General features: G+C 43.9%; 1 protein-coding gene across 1 annotated transcript in view; it reads right to left on the bottom strand.

Annotated features, from left to right (window-relative positions):
• NR1D2 (nuclear receptor subfamily 1 group D member 2) overlaps positions 1-18082 on the bottom strand; it is a 92153-nt gene that overhangs the window by 49162 nt on the left and 24909 nt on the right. The window contains exons 3-5 of the mRNA XM_086939917.1: positions 14994-15082; positions 5777-5921; positions 1805-2451 (exon numbers count right to left, since the gene is read on the bottom strand). Coding sequence (XP_086796043.1) covers positions 1805-2451; positions 5777-5921; positions 14994-15082 — 881 coding nt within the window. The remainder of the gene's footprint in view (positions 1-1804; positions 2452-5776; positions 5922-14993; positions 15083-18082) is intronic.

The following is an 18082-nucleotide window of genomic DNA, read 5'->3' on the forward strand; positions in this document are numbered from 1 at the left end:
TTCTTAGGTGGTTAGGGTATAATGTAGTTAGATTTGTGGGATACTGTGCATGAGGGATTTCATGTCACAGACTATTGCAAAGTACAGTGATTACCAGTGTTTACTGGTTGTATGTTTTATGGCCTATTTTACTTTTGCCAAGTTATCCATGTTACTGGTTCTTTACCAAGTGCTGATGCTGACAAGTGTACATAATCCCTTGTAAATATTGCCCGTGCGAGTTGGCACAATGTACATCATGTGATTATTATTCTAATGTGTTGTGAGAATAGAAAGGCTATTTTTGATATAACCTTGTGTGGAGATCCTTCCGTGGGGGGCCTCGGATGTTGTTGCTGGTGGGTGCGTGCGCAAATGCTTTATACATTGTTGTCTGGATAAGCCTTACTGCTCGTGTCACGTTGCCAAGGGGTGAGCAGGGGTTATTCTTGGCGTGTAACTCCCTTGCCCTGACTGGAGTGGTGGTTTCTGCCTGGCTTTGGCGCAAGCCTCAGCGAACCAGAAATCCCATTTCTAACATGCACTATGAGGAGAGATACAACCATGATGAGAGAGATGTGGGCATTAGCTTAGTAGTTTATTATTACACAGCTGCACTTCACAAAGACATTCACACAAGTTTAGACATGTATACATTAGCTATGTATTTGATTACACATTTGCGCTACACAGAGAGACAGACACACACATGTACAGTGATGCACACATTAGAACCACACACGTGTGTCACTTGTCTAGTGATGTACAATGTAGCTTGGTGTATTATTTGTTTACATATTTGGTTACAACTAAAACATGTATGGTGCTTTTAAATATTGTACCTTAAGAAGTTGCTTACGTGGGGAAGCGTGTCTTTCTTTACATATTTACAGGTACCTGGGGCTATTATGTTATGGTAAGCTATGTTGTGTTGTGTGCATTTGTAAAGTGCACTATCACATGCCAGGGCATCCTGGCTCTGAGCAGGCGTGTGTGCCTAGCCCTGCGTATGGTAGGCTGGTTAATTGAAAAGGCAGGTTTTCAGCTTCTTGCGGACTTCAAGAATAGAGGAGGAGTCTCTGATGTGGAGTGGGAGGTTGTTGAATGCTTTAAATGTGAGGTAAGAGAACAGCCATCTCCCTGACCTGGTTCTGTGTATATGTGGGATGTGTGCGAGTCTGAGTCCTGCGGAACAGAGGTGTCTGGGTTGTTAGTAGAAGGAGATGTGATTGTTCAGGTTGGTGGGGCCTAAATTGTGTAGTGCCTTGAATGTGTTAGAGGAGTTTGAAATGAGCATGCGTGTGCATCAGCAGCCAGTGAAGCTCTCTGAGGTGTGTGATGTGAGTCCTGTGTGGGTTGTTGAGGGCGAGTCTGCCTGCTGGGCAGTGCCATGTGTTTGCTGAGCCCAGGATCTGGAAACAAGGGTTGCAATGAAATATTTCCAGAGGTTTGTTTACTACTGGGTTCTGGAGAAACAGCCTCAAGGAAGCAGGCTCTGGAATATGCCAGGTCCTTCTCCGAACTGACCTCTTGCCCCAAAGCCAACCTTGTATCCAGACTGGGCTCAGCAAACCCTTGGCACTGTATGGCAGGCTGGCAGCTGAGATCAGGTCAGCCTATATTTTCTGGTTGATTCTGATGCTGACCAAAGCTGTCCTAGTGAACAAACCCCCCCCCCCCCCCATGCCCCTTGAAGCATAGCATCCAGAGAACCCAGGCTGGTCCCCTGGTGTCTACAAGGAGGAGTGCATTATTTTTCTGCAGTGTTTTGCCACCTACTCCACCCTCTGTTTGCTAAATGAGAAGCAGAAACATATTACTTTACCAGGTGGGTTTTCTGCACTACTCCACGCGAGTAGTTTCTGGTGAGGCCATGGGGCGCACGTTTGAATGCAGGGGCTGAGTTGCACTTTCCATGCATAAGACCACTGGAGTGATCACCACCATGCCAAGTGGGCGAGTAGGCGGCTATTCCATCTGGATGATGCATTTGGCTACTGCCTCTGTGCGGTCCATGCTGGTGCAGCTGGTTATGACTAGGTGGACAAATGAGGCCACTGTTGCTCGCAGGATGATCTTCGGCAGTAGTATTCATTCTTGCCCCACTCAGCAGCCACTCTGGGCCCGCCTCTGGGTCTGCCGGCTGCTCCTGGTTGTACATGAATGTGTCCTGCTGGACTCTGGTCACGCTTCTGATGACGTCCTCCTTGGACATGTTGACAGAGGGTGGTGAAGCTTGAGAAGAGGTCGCGCGGCCTATGTAGCTCCCTGAAGCCTGCTGAGTCTTGGCGGCCAGCTGTTGTGGAGGAAGAGGAGGCACCATTGGTATATGTGGTGTAACTGGATGGTCAGGCACTACATCATTCTGCATCTGGCTGCCAAACTGCCCACTCATCATGGTCTTCATGGCGCTTTGCATGTCCAGCAGCATTCGTTGCTTCTCTATTTTGGGTGTGCGGCCAAAGCGCACAGCTGCAGAGGAGAGAGGTAACAATTGTTAGTGGAACACAAGGTAAGTATCCTCATTCTTTAAGTTGAACGGAGAAAAGTCAGTCTATGAGAGAGCACTGGGGTCTCTAAGGGGGAGGCTAGTGGCGCCAGTGTCTCCCTTGTACCACCACACTGTGGAAGGCGTCCCTATGCGGGTGCCGACAGAAAAACAGGCAGCACCTTGCCACACAAATGAATATGCCCAACTACTAAAAAGTAGCAATAGTTTTAAGGCAATACATGAGCCTCTATGTTTGCATAAAAGATACATATGAATCTATCTATGCATCTATCTATCTATCTATCTATCTATCTATCTACATACCCACAAACACACACGCAAAACTTTGGATGTCCTGTGATGATCTAAGAAAGGACCCTTTTCAGAAGAATAACTTAGCAGCTACTCTTTGTTAGCTTAAGCATGTGACAGACATTACTTATTGAATGACCAAATTAATTTAAGCATTCACCATCAATGCTTTGAATTTTGTTTCTAGAAACATAATTAGGTGGCAATAAGACCGAGTTCTAACCTATTTGAAAAGCACTGACACAAGTTAGGAAATTATTTGGGATGATAAACTCGAGATTCACTGTCTAAAATTGATTATACATTACTCCTTGTATTTAAAAGAAATATTATTTTATTGTACACTTCTTCGAAGTATTTCAGTCTGTTTGTTTTGGGGTTTCTCAGACTATTAAAATCTTAACTTGCATACAATAATACCCCGGACAGTGAAGTGTGCCAGCTATTATAAGCTTTCTCTGTGGCCATGGTGGGGTACTTTTTTTTTTATTCAACACCACATTCCCTCCAATCTTTACTACTTGGAACACATCCAAAAAGTGTGACTAATCCTTCATTCAAAAACGGCATAACATTTTATTTGGCCTTTAACTTACCCTGAACCATTTGACACATTTAAGTTTGTAACTTTATAGTGAATTTTTCTTTACACTAGGATCTCGGTTTTCATTGCAAATATCCATTTTGATTAAAAGAAGTAGACTCCTCATACATTTTTGGTGCAACCGCCATGGACAATTGTCTTTCACCAACCATTTCTTCCTTATTAACATAAAACAAGTGATACCAGTGGTCACTGAGTATGTGGTGTTATAATCCCATATCACGCCAAAGTCTGCTTGTTGCCACAGAATACCGTAGTTGAACAATACATTGATACTTTCTTTCATTACACAATTAGATCTTTCAAAACAGCCATGCATTTGGGGATAATAGGATGACACTTATGAATCACCATAGGTTCAGTTTTTCATTTCAGATATCAACAGCCAGACACCACTGTCCAGCACTATTTCCTTTAAAACATCTGAATGGAGAAATACCTCCAACCACTTCAACAAAAATGGAGAATCCAAACACTAGCCACTGGAGCACATCACTTTTTTTTACTGTCTACTCATAAAATAAAATGCCATTCTCTGATGTCACTTCTACAGCACGATCTCTTTCCTTAATAGCTTCTTAGCAGTTCCACCTTCATTGGGCCGCAACAAGCAGTGGGTTCACAAACTTGATTTTAACAAGTGGTGTTCTGTGGTCGTTTTCCACTACTTGAGGTGTGTGTAGTGTTTGCACTGCTCGTATCATCTGTTTTAGGGTCAGCATAGGTATCTCATTTTACACAGAGACTTCAGAATGCAGCACATTGCCTTGTAGGAGGCTTACGGCATAGAGATCATGTATTGAAAGCAGTGTGCTCTTGCCATCATCACATATGTCTCAAGGTGGCCTGACACAATTTCCAACGGAGGAAGCTGCCCAAAGGGCACAGCTTCCCCTTTGCAAATTTGTTACAATCTCCTCTGAGAAGATGGTAGCTAACTTGTCAATGCTTTGAGACAACAATTGCAATCCCAGACCATCAATATATACCATTGTGAATCGAAGTCAGGAGGGTACGCCTCTTTAGTTCGCCACTATCATCTGCGCTTCGGGGTGGGTGAGAAAAACGTTTTTGTGAATCAGAAAGATTTTTCCGACTCACTAAAAGGGCTGCGTAAATCACCAGACAACATTTAGCAGTAGTAAATCCTGGTAGCATTTGCAACTAAAAAATGTTTTCTTATATCTGGTCCTAAATCTTTGGGCCCTTTGAGATGTTGTGAGTACAGTGATTGCAGCCCTTATACAGCACACATCACAAAAGTAAGTTTTGCACTTATAAAGTATATGTTGGTCAACTCAGCAACATTCACATTATTTACTATGACATAGAAATGTGAGCTGCAGGTTACACACAGATCTTTGCAGAAGATGCAATAACACGCCAGGCTATCGTAAAGGAATTTGAATGTCAGGTTACACATTCATCTCTGCTGCAAGCACTCAATCCATTGAGATGTCCCTTAAAGGATAATAGGAAATAGATACATTAGAATATATTTGTGGGTAAAACAAGCTGCTCGTGCCACAAAAATGCAGGTGTGTTAGGAAAAAAGGAAGGCATATTCCAGAACAATGCCAAAAGGCGGGACTTACAGGAGATCAACCGTTTTCATAACACCATGGATGCTGAAAGGTCAGGAAAGCTCAGGTGGGGGTCAGATTTCACAGCTCAGCTCAGAATACAGCCAATTTGCATTCTGAACACTGTACTCACTTCACTTGGAGGAGGAGCTTGTGAGACCTGATATGTATATTTGTATGGTATGTGTGTCAGTCACCCGGTAGGGTACCCTGGCGCCTGCAAAGAGTGGTGCTGTCCTGGCTGGAGCCTATTAGAAGTGCCAGGTTTTCACCTTGTAGAATTTGGTGATGCAGCTGGCGGCTTGGATGTGGAAGGGGAGGTATTTTCCAGCTTTGGGGGGTAGGCAGCCGCGGTCTGTGCAGGTGACAGCGGTGGGGCAGTGAGGCCACGTGGGGGGCGTGGGGGGGGGTATTTCAAGGGACGAATTTATTTAATTTTCCCATCATCCCTCGAAATACCCCCCTCTGCGGCCCCACCGCCCTACCGCTGTTACCTGCACGGACCGCGGCTGTGGATAGGTAGGTAAAAAGTGCAGCCTCTAGCTATGCCTTGACAGATGTGGAGGACTTGGGTGATGAGGACGTTTGACGAACAGAGAAGCCTGGTAGTGTAGTGCCTTGTAAGTGTGTGTGAGGAGCATGAAAATGGTGCATTTGTGGATCGGGAACCAGAGGGCCAGACTTATGCATAGCATTATTGTTGCATTTTTTTTCAGTCAGTGCTATCAAAGAGATGCAATACTGGAGTGCAAGAATGCTGTGGTTATTGCGGAGAAGGCAATGCAGGTGTCATGGGCTAGGACTTACCATCTCTGGACATGCCCACTGCCAGGCACTTCTTCAGGCGGCAAGGTTGGCAGCGGTTGCGGCTGAGTCGCACAATGCTGCAGTTCCCGCTCTCCAGGCACTTGCGGTACTGGGTGTTCTGCTGGATGCTCCTTCGGAAGAACCCCTAGTGTACAGAAAACACAGACATTCAGACTCAAGGGGCAACCACAGTTGGATGGGATGGGGGGTGTCTTACAAGGTGCAACAGTGTTAAGTACTGAGGTGGCCATAGTGAAGTCTGCAAAATTAAGACATTGGCCCTTCCCTCCTTCAACAATGGTATTAGTAATATATCGCATATTACTGTCTGCAGATAGATACGGGAAACATCCGTGACATCATGATGAGTACACCGCGATGCAGTTCCAACACCGCTGTTCCAACGCAAGTCGTTACATCGACTTGCGCTGGATGGTGCTATAGCCTAAGGAATAGTAGGATTTACTATTCCAACACCTTCCCTACTGTACGTAGACTGGTGTTGGAATAGAAAATCTTACTGCTCCTAAGTCCAGCGCCCTCCAACGCAAGTCGCTGTAACGACTTGCCTTGTAAAACCTGCATTGTTACATACCGCGATCAACATGATCACGTAGTAACATCAAACATTCATAGATACATCATTTATGTCGCACTGTCTTTTATGTGTTGTAGTAATACACCAAATTATTTAAAAAGAACCAGGATACAAGAAGTTAAAACTATGAGGTAAAATAAAATCACATTTAATAGTCCTGTATGTATGAACCTAATTGTTTTCCTCTGTAAACTCACTACAATGTGTAATCTCTGAGTTAGGGTACAGGTTTTCTTACATTAGAAAGCTGTACTATGGTGATAACATTCACTTTGACCTGATCACTGTGGTAATAAATGAAAGAATATACACTTGTACAATTCTTATCCACATACCACACTTCGTTTTACCACATTTAGGGGCTGATTAGGATGGAGGATTTTCTGCATCCTCCAGGCCGGCGGTGGCTTCCGCCGGCCCGGAGACAGCGGAAAATCCTCTGCGGACCCACCAAAGACTCACCGCCACATTAGTATGGCTGGTGGGTCCTGGTTTCAGTCCGCCGCTTTTCCGCCGCTTTTCCGCCGTGGTTGACTTACAACCGTGGCGGAAAAGATGTAACATGGCTAGCGGTGTCCATCAGACACCGCCAGCCATATTAGGATAGAGTAAAAGAGATGCTTTTCCACAGCGGCTTTTCCGCCGTGGAAAAGCATACGGAATTTGACTTCGGGGGCCCATTGTGGGCCCCCTGGGTGAAGGGGATGTGGGGGGTGCACATGGGGGGTACCCATGGTACCCCCCTGCATTTGTATGCAGAAATCGGCAGGCACCGCGCGGTGCCTGCCGCTTTCTGCATACAAATGCAATGTATGCATTTTTAACATTGCGGCGGGTGCAGCTTGAAGCTGCACCGCCGCAATGTTAAAGATAGAGGATGTGACCACCACCCTGGCGGTCACATCCTAATCTGCACGGAGGGAACGCCGCTGCCCATGCGGATGTTCCCTCCTACTCTGGGGTTGCGGACGGACTCAAGTTCGTCCGCGATCCTAATGAGCCCCATAGTGTCACTGGAATGGCCTGCTGCGCCTACAAAAGTGCTGCCTACCTTACTCATGCTCATATTCAGCCTTAAATATGTGTTCCCATGCCACCCAACACTTACAGCCTTCAGCACAGAATCAAGAGACCTACAGATGTGCTTATACAATATTTTACACTTCCATAATTCCAAACAAGAAGTTCAGATTATTATTTTATCTCAAGTTAAGGATTCATTTTTCAGGCAGCCTTTCTTCCCCTTTTCTTCTCAATACATCCAGAAGGTGATATTCTGTCTAGTGTAGCGTAACAAAACTCTTGATATGGAAAAGCTATTTTAATTCGACTTTTCTTACCTGGGTCATCAATAGCCTGCTTTTGTATTAGGACATTAGGAGAGATACTGATTTAAACATTTAAAACACTGTGAAACAGTATTTCTCATAGTGTGCTTATTAAAAGGAAATTTTACTACACAATATAACAGAAAGGTAAGTGTATGCACCAGTGCATCCAATTTAAAGAACTTTTCTACAAAATATATTAGAAAACCAAGTTTAATCACCAGTTCATCCGATTTTAAGAAAGGTTTTGAGACTCTTGTAAGAGATTCTTACTGCTGAAGTTAGCAGAAGACTGAGGCCTCTCTACGCCCTCCTCTATCTTCTGGCTCTACGTGCTGTGAATAGGTATTTGATTGGCTTCCCCTAAGCATCTCCAAAGCTGTTTTAGAATGTTGGGCTCATTCAAGACACAGCAGTTGGAATTCTGTTTTCCTGAATTCCTATGGGAACAGTGATGCTTTTCTGAAGATCACTGTATTGAGGTCTCCCCTACTACTATAATGTTTTTCCCTATCCTGAAGTGATATAGACAGAGCCTTCCAAAGCCTTAACCCTGAGCAGGCTGAAGGCTCTCCTGCACATGCCATTTTGGTATTTAGAGCTCATAGTTCGTCCAAACTTTTTACTAGATCTCAAGGCTGTCAAAGACGGAATTCTTCAAAAATTAAATAGATGAGACTGCTGTCCCAGAGTCCACCATGTACCGTATACAGAATTCTGAGCTCCAACCTGTCTAGTCGCTAACCAACAGACAGGCTGGAGCTCCATAAGAGACTGGCTGACATGGAAATGTTTCAGCAGTCTGAAAAGTAACCCCCCCTCCTCCTGAATTAATATGGGCATTTATGTAGGCTGGAAGTACAGTGCAGTCACTGAGGGTGACGCCACTGGGTAAACCCGAAAACATGACATCGCGATGAGATGAAGATTTTCACAAACAAGCTGTATTTACGTATGCATAAATATGGTATTTATAGAGCAGGAATCTACCTGAAAGGCATAAGACAGCTAAGCAGGTTTAAATGCAAAGATAGTCAACAAGGGATTCCATATTCGGGGAATTTGTGTTGTGCGGTGTGATCGTGCCCACCATCTTGGATTGGGAAGATGTTGCGGGTGGCTTCATTAATACAACAAATGGAGATTGAAGCCTGGTTGGAGGTTATCATGAAAATGGCGACCCACAAGCTTGAATTTGAAAAGCAGCCCAAAAGGAGAATGTTTACCAATGCTTAACGAGGTGGGAGCATATACCATGACACTTGCAAAGACTTAACAGCTCCTTCTATACCGGCAACCGTTTGATACTACTGTGGCAGGCTGTACCCAGTTTTAACCCGTTTACCATGGCGGACATTCTGCCACGGTGCGGGCGTTCCAGGGAGTGGGCGGAGCTGCGTTGGCCGTTGGTTGTGCGCAGCACCCCATGGCCGACGCGAGCAAGCAACGGGTTAATGAGCTCTCTGTATGGGCCCAGCTGCAGACCGCAACCGCTGCCTGACCCTGCACCACCATCCCATATTTGCTGTGCTGCTTGTCCATGGTCCAGAGTAGTGGTGGTAAGCGCCATGGGGCCGGAAACAGCAAACAAACAGTCAAATTTAACAATTTCAAAACAGTAGCAAGGGTGCACCACTAAACACAACAGAAAGCAGACACCTAACAAATTATCAAGTCTGTATCCATAGCATTTGTTCTTCAAGTTTCTTATTTTATTCAAATTGTGTTAAAAACCATTTGTGATTGAAAAGAACAGCCGACGCATTTCGTCCAAAAGGTGGACTTCTTCAGGGCATTCAAACAAATAAAGGCACTTCTAGGCAATATTTTCATCAGAGTTGCCGTGGAGGTTAAAAATTCAAGCAGAATGGCGAAAGTTGTTTCATCAGGAGTTCTTATAACAGCAATGTATACTTCTCGCAAGTATTGAGACCTTCACCGTCGTCAGCTTGCAGGAGGCATCGCCAAGCCGGTTCTTGACCCTATTAAGGTTGGAGCCGGTGATTGCGTCTATACTTCCAGTCCACGTTATCTCTGTGAGACTGTTGAATCATCCTACACTGGTTAAATAGATAGTATGATGCAGTGCCTCAATCCCATCAAAGAATAATCCAGACTGACATGGAGCCAGAGTAGATGAAGGGGAACATTGAATTTCTGACATGGAAGATGGATCCAAGACAACCAAAAACCAACTTAGTGATCTGGCAAAACCAGTCTCACTTGTTTGAGGGCACTGAGGTGTGCTCATGACGCCACACTGTTTGCATCATGGGCATAGAGAAGTCCACCTTGATTGAAAAAACTGAAACTTTTGTTGAATCCATGGATACTGAACCTTTAGGCAGAGAAGCCTTCTAGCAATGCTTTAAAGTTGAGAAAGCCCACAGATCCCATGTCTTAACCCGTGCCTCGTCGCGTTCCATTATCGCCAGGCTATTATTAAAGTACTGTGACAGAAAGCAAACAATAAAATTAGCAAGAAAGAAAGCTTACTGGAATAGTTAGGGTACAAGATTTGTTTCTATTGAGACTTCACGAAATCTGTTCAAGAGGTGAGAAAAGCGTTTGCTGAACCCAAGAGGGTCTCTGTGAGAGGCTGGCTTTGGCTATGCAAAGCTCTACCCGATCAAATTAAAAGCCATATTTGTGAGTTGGGGGCTTTTCTCTGCTAAACCAGATAAAGTACTTAGGGACCAGATGTATGAAGCTGAAATGGGTTCGCAAACGCCGAAATTCGCAGAATTTCAGCGTTTGCGAACTCATTTGAGCCAAATGGCATGTATGTGGCAAATTTCAGTGCAAAATAAGGAATCGCAAATTTGCGATTCCTTATTTTGCGATTGTATTTAAGGAATCTCAAAATTTGCGATTCCTTAAATGCAATGTATGAAGCAAAAAAAAAATTTGATAATTGTCCTTAAGGTGGTAATTTGCGAATTTCTTGAAAAATGCCCATTTATGCATTTTTCAAAGCGCCATGTGATGAACATACATGCCCTTAGGGCATGTATGTGCACCACATGTGCACCCATGCTTATTTCAGGGGTGCAACAGGATGTCCTTTGGACACCCCTGCACCCTTGAAATTATTCTCAATTTGAGATTAGCAAATTGCGAATCGCAAATTGAGAATAATTTCACATTCATTCCTATGGGCCTCCTGGACCATAGAAATGAATGGGAAATTATTCCTTAATTGCGATTAGCAATTTGGTAATCGCAATTAAGGAATTTTAAGAAAATCGCTAAAAAATAGCGAATTTCTACATACATACCATTTTGCAATTCTCAAATAGCGATTCCTTAAAAATCGCTATTTGAGAATCCCAAACGTCTATCTTGATACATCTGGCCCTAAGTTCTGAAAAAGAATGGTGAATCGAAGAGTCAATCAACTGTCACTAATCCCCGGCGAAGCTCCCAAACCTCTGTGAACGACAGAATAATGTGTTTGCTTAAATGTGAAGAATTATCGAACACGTTTAATGCAGAGTATGATCCCTTTGCTTCTTAATTCATTTGCAATGTTTTTATAGCTATACTTCTGTGTTTGAGGTATTGCACCATAAATGCACGACTAGATATGCACATAGGTTAAAAATACTGTTGCTTTGCTCTCTTTTCAAGTTAGTTCTTCGCTAAGAAATATTTGCTAGATGCAGAGGATGGAGGTGGCTAGTGGTGGATTATGCATCCTAGTATATGCAACCTAATAACTGGAAGGCTAATGTTTTTGGGGATGCCACACTGATAGTTGGGATACCAGTGTGAGTGTGAGAGAAGTAGAGTTTGACACAATGACCTGCATAGCGGGTCATACATTGGTCATTATTTTCACTAATTCTTCCAGTATTTTATGTGATCCTCCCGAGCATCTGACATTGTCAGATCATGCTTCCATCAAATTCCTTTTCCAGGGTCCAGGGAGGGGAACACATCCTGCCCTGCTACTCACTGTATTAGCAGACAATGGAAAAAAATCTCTCCGGAGCTCTTCCAAGATTCCTTTCCTGCACCTTGAGATATTGAACCAGACAATATACAGGATGGATTAGCTAAATTGAATTCTGCTGTCACCCGCACCATTGGCCAGCTCGCGCCGCTGAAATCATTCCCTAACTCCTCTAAGCGTCCCCAGACAGCTTGGTTTTCCCATGAGCTCCGGGCTCATAAACGGCAGTGTAAAAAGCAGAAAAGACGATGACAGAGTGCCCATGATGAGAGGGAGAACGACAGATTTAAGGTCACTCTCTCTTGCTAACACAAAAACATATAGGCTGCATGGAAGGCCTATATCGCTTCTCCACTAGCCCGGGCTGAGAATGTTCCCAAAACCCTTTACCAAATCCTCAAGTCCTCCACCAATCCCAAGGCCTGTGATATTCTAGAGGCTCCCTCACAAACTCTGCAATAATATTGCACAACATTTTTTGCTGAAAATCGAGCTCATCTATGACAAGGTCATCTCGTCAGTGAGACAGCCTCCGGTTGCTAGGGCATACGACCCGCCAGTATATGTAAATACTCAGCTGCTGGAGAAATTCCCTCTGTTGACTTCGGTAGATGTAGAAACTTTACTTCATATAGTAAAATCTGGCTTCCCCATTGATAATATCCCAGCCAAAATCGCTGCCTCCCTGTCCTGTCATAAGATGTGTAGGTCCTAGATGGAGAATTGTAATAATCTGGCCCAAAGTTTATGGGAAAAGATCCTGGATTGCATGCATGTTTGTATATGGCATTTCTATAGTCCGAACCTATCCAAAAGTCAGCAAAGTGCTGTAAATGGTCAAAGACCGGCCTAAAGTCAACGAGTAAGAGGAGAGGAGGCTGAGTTTTGGATGCCTAATGCATTGTGATGTAGTGATCTTTAAAGGGGAGAGTCTTCAAATCTTTCCTAAATTGGAGTAGCATTAGGGCAGTCCTAACAGATAAGAGGATGTAGTTTCAGATTCTGGTTGCATATACAGAAAAGGACTGCTATTTTATGTTTTACCTTTGTTAGTCTGTAGTCTGATGGTGTTATGGCTGCAAGTGTGCCGGGATCCACCAGAGATGGTGAGCTTGTCTGTAAGATAACTAGTGGTGCTGGTTGTGACAGCTTCGTAAATAATGGATGCAGCTGGTTTAGAAGATGGCGTGGTCCGGCAAGGAGAGCAATGGAGTTCCATCAGGAAGGGGGTTGTAGGCTCATATTTTACCAGGCCCTAAGTGAGATGTGCTGCAGCATCTAGTATAGTTTTGTAAGAATGTGTTTACGAATACTACTGCACCCAGACAAAATTACTCTCCATGAATTATTGGAACGAGATCTTACACTTCAAATTTATTAACAGGGTATAGTTTATCCCGTGCTCACTGCACTAACTTGATAAATAGATAGATGTAACATGGATTGCTCTGATTTCTTACATCTTGCTAAGAGGTGTCCAGAGACAATTCATTACTGGAGGGATGTATGACGGTACAACACGTACCGTTACAACGCGTCCCTTTACGACGCAATTTTAACAACGCAAGTCGTTACAACGACTTGCATTGGGGGGGTGCTGATAGTGAATAGTTTAATTTACTATTCCAACACCAGTCCCCGTGGATAGTAGGGAAGGTGTTGGATAGTAAATTAAACTATCCCCTATCCTAGAGCGTCCTCCAGCGAAAGTCGTTGTAACGACTTTCGTTGTTAAAGCTGCGTCGTAACGGTACTGCGTTGTACCAGTTACGTTGTAAAGGATGTTTCCCTTACTGGAGTAAAAAAAATACACAAATAGAAGACATCACAGGGCACACAATAATGCTATCTCCTTAAATAACGCTGCTACGGCCTGTACCAGAGGTCCCTGTTTCGGAAGCGAGGTTGGCTTCCCTACTGTTATTACTAGTTAAGCACGAGGTCTCCAGAGCTTGGGTGAGAGGTCCCATACCCAAGGTCGATCACTGGCTTCATGATGCGTTTTATGGTAATGAAGCTGCGGACTATTATGCAATGTTATTACTGCCTCAAAGTAAGCCCAAAGACATGTGGTGCCCAAAGAGCTTAAATTTACAGCATGAGACCCAACACAGTTGGAAACAAGTTATTAGATGTGTCCCATTGTGCCCACTGTACACGGTTGTAAAACTATCGTAATGAATCTACCTGCACAAACTAATCATGATTCATCCAGGTCACGCTTTCCACTGGCTACTGCAGTGTATGGACACACCAAGGAAGGAAACATAGCAAGGTCTTTATGATAATTCTGTAAACTGTATTTTCTGTTCTGGTGATCCATCTGTAGCTATGTAACTTTCAATGAAACTCAAATAAAGTTACAAAATAGGGTTTCCCCCTCTCATACACAGTGCTACATCAGCTTTTGAATTAGGAAGTAATTAAAGACAATTCTCCAATGAATAATATGTAGGGAAATGTGAAGGGATGATCTTCACTGTCCTTATAAAGGAAGAGGGTGAAAGGAGATTCTCCATTGAATTGTATGGGGAAGAGGGTGAAAGGAGATTCTCCATTGAGTTGTATGGAGAAGAGAGTGAAAGGAGATTCTCCATTGAATTGTATGGGGAAGAGGGTGAAAGGAGATTCTCCATTGAGTTGTATGGAGAAGAGAGTGAAAGGAGATTCTCCATTGAGTTGTATGGAGAAGAGAGTGAAAGGAGATTCTCCATTGAATTGTATGGGGAAGAGGGTGAAAGGAGATTATCCATTGAGTTGTATGGAGAAGAGAGTGAAAGGAGATTCTCCATTGAGTTGTATGGAGAAGAGGGTGACATGAGATTCTCCAATGAGTTGTATGGAGAAGAGGGTGAAATGAGATTCCCCATTGAGTTGTATGGAGAAGAGGGTGAAAGGAGATTCTCCATTGACTTTCCATCGACTTGTGCCAAACAAAGTTGTGAAAGAGGATTCCCTAGTGCCATAGCTCATTGATTTATGTAGGACACAATGGTAACAAGTACCCAGAAATAGTACAAAACATTCAGGGTAAAGGTTGAAATTGCAAGAGGTCAGAATGTCTCTCTTTCAACAGTGCAGTTAAGGACTTGTACATCCACATGATCAGTCAACGAGAAATGTAAGGCATTGGAATGTTAAAAACAAGTGTGTTCACTTTACAGAAACAATGCATGGATCAAACATGTATAAAAATATAAATATTAAATACAAAACATGCAGGTGATCCTTTTTGTAAAAAAAAAGTGAATGTAGACTTGGACTTTTAGGTAATTAAAAGGTCGACTATGCTTTCTGAGAAGCAGAGTTCAGAATTTTGCAGACAGATGGTTTTACCTTGCAGCCTTCACAGGCGTGGACACCATAATGGAACCCTGAAGCCACGTCACCACACACCTTGCACAGCAGAAGCAGGCCACTGGGATCTGGGGAAATGGACAAGAGACCTGCAGTGTGAGAAACTGAGGTGTGACTCCTTGGGAGGCAAATAAAGAGAGGCAGGAGGAGCAGAGCAGGAGAGAGAAAGTGAGAGAGGGCAAGAGAATGAGAAAGAGTCAGAGGGAGAAATGGATAAGCCAATGGGAGTGTGAGAAACTGAAGTGTGACTTCTTGAGAGGGAGAAAGACGAGTGGTTGAGGAGGAGACAGTAACGGAAAAAAAGAGGCAGTACAGGAGAGACGAAAAGGAAATAAGGAATGGAAGAGTGAGACAGAACTGAAAGCAACCAGACAGTGTGCAATGTACTTTAGTAGAAGTTGCTGTGATACTTGGACCCAGATTTACAAAGATATTGCATTGGGTTTGCGTTAATTTTTGAACGCAGACCCGGTGAAAAGTGTTGGGTTAGTATTTACAATTGAATAGAAATCATGATTTGTGTTGGATTGTAACCCAAAGTAACGCAATGCAGCACAATGCACTGCCTTGCGTTACTCTGTGTCAAGGGGTCCTTCCATGGGTGGTGCATGGGTGTTCCCATGCAACCACCTGTGGGTTTTGATTTACATCCCTATCTATACAGACTTGCAGACAGGGATTTGCTACAAAATCCTGCACCTCCCTGAAGCAGGCGTAATGAGGAGAAACATTTTATTTTCACCTAGTATTCGGGTCTCACCTGATGCAGCCTGCATGCGATGTCTCCTCGAGATCTATTGTATCTAAAATAAACCTAGACAGAGTTTAGAACTTACCCATTACTTACCACTGGTTTGTGTCTTTGCTACTCTCACTTTTTTTGCCTTCATTGGTCAGCGGCAGCTGGGTCAGTTTCATTTCCCCCTTTAGGATTATGGTTTGGTTTTAGATTCCACACACACAGTAACTGCAGCTTCGTGTTGGCACATATCACATGAATGACGCCACACAATTCCACCCTACACCACTTTATTCAACTCTGTACCATCCACTCTATGACACTCTACTCAACACCACTCTACACCACTCCACTTTATGTCACTATTCCACTCTAGGACACTCCACACCACTTTACTCCACTCCACTCTACACCACTCCACTCTACATCACTGGACTCTACGACACTCTACTCCACTCAACTTCAACCACTCTATAATATTCTACTCCACTCTATGCCACTCCACTATGTGACACTGCACTCTAAGACACTCTTCTCTACTCCCTTCAATGACACACAACTCTACGACACTCTATGTCACTTCACTCTATGACACTCTGGTCCACTCCATTCCACCCCACTCTACAAAACTCTGCTCCACTCCACTTTATGCCACTCCACTTTACAACTCTGCACTCTAAGACACTCTTCTCTACTCCCATCAATGGCACACAACTCTTAAACACTCTACGCCACTCTACTCTATAACACTCTACTCCACATCACTCTATGACACTCTGCTCTACTCTATGCCACTCCACTCAATGATACTCTACGCCACTCTACGCCACTCTATGGCACTTATCGTCACTCCACTCTATAACACTTTACTCCGCTCTACGACATTCCACTCCACTCCTCTCCACAACACCCCACTTCAATCTCCTCTAAGTAACTAACTTTTAGCCATGCTGAACAGCAGCCACGCTGGTGTACAACCTGGCTGAAACACATTGGCAAAGCCAACAGCTCTCGCATATGCCTTAAAGATCACAGAGCAAACACCTTTGCACTATGGTGCAAGGTTGTCAGCAGTGGTGCATGCAGCATAATGTTCATCAGTACAAGGAGAGAGCAGTAAAGCTCCACATCTTAGTAGATATGGTGTTGTTCTGCACTCACTGGGTAATGCAATTCAGAGAGCAACTTTACTTGCTGCACTGCATTACGTCGTTTCTTAATAAATTTGGGCCAAACAATGACAGTGTGCCCTATTACTTATATTGTGTTGCCCCCAGGGCAGATGCAAACTTAAACCACCCTGGTGACCGTGCATTAGTCAAAGGCTGGATCCAGTGAGTGACTGCACCAGTGCTTAATTTAAGCATGTGGTTTCCAGTGCTAAGCAACAGCACTTATGCTAGCCCACCACATGGTGACACTTTTTGTCTAATTTTGTGATGAACACAAAAACAGTTCTTTAATAATTCAAAATACACAAAAAATAACTAAGGCCTGCAAACCAAAGCTAAAAGAACAGCTTGGGTGTGGTGGCATGTATTAGACATGTTCAATGTCTATTAAAAGTCTGGTTTGTCACACTTGTAGGAGTGTGATGCTTAGTAGTTGTGTTGGTACTGTAATTGGCAATGGTGACTGGGAAAAAAGTGGTTCATGCTGCAATGGCGTCCTGACAAGGGCCCTGGCAATTATGTTTTTTACAATTAAGCACAGGACCGCACCCACCTGCAGGGTGATGTCTGATAAAGTCCAGGGGTCCCTTTTCATCCCTCCAGATAGCTGCTCTCAGGGGGCACATTGACTCTGCACAGCCTTTTTATGGCCCACAGTTAGAGGGACAACTGATGGCCTTGTTACGTGTGGGTGCAGAGGTAAAGTGTTTCACTCATTTGCATGGGGTCACGCCCCCATGCAAATAAGGTAAGCCCTATAAAGATAGAGTTGGCGCTGAATGTGGCTGGTCCTATCTGTATTATTGAAGGGGCCGCAGAACCATCAGCGGCCCCTCTAAAATACTAGTGTGTCCAGAGGCACAAGCATGAGCATCCTCAGGGTATTGTACGTAAAATGGCCGCAGATGGTTCAGCTTTGAGGGAATGAGTCAATGTCTGAGCTCTCACAGAGCCAAAATAGTCGGAATCCTATCAGAAAATCTGGCAAGAAATTCCTGGATACCCTTCGTGCTTGGCACAAGCACCACGGTAATCTTTGAAGACAAATGCATTGAGTGCGCGGACGACACCCAAACGATATCACACTTAAGAAATACATGGTTTAAAACATTCACACCAGTTACGTTGAAAAGCATAGCAAAGTAATGTTTAAAATG

This window comes from Lissotriton vulgaris, chromosome 10 (assembly GCF_964263255.1).
Source record: "Lissotriton vulgaris chromosome 10, aLisVul1.2, whole genome shotgun sequence".
NCBI classification, from domain to species: Eukaryota; Metazoa; Chordata; class Amphibia; order Caudata; family Salamandridae; genus Lissotriton; species Lissotriton vulgaris.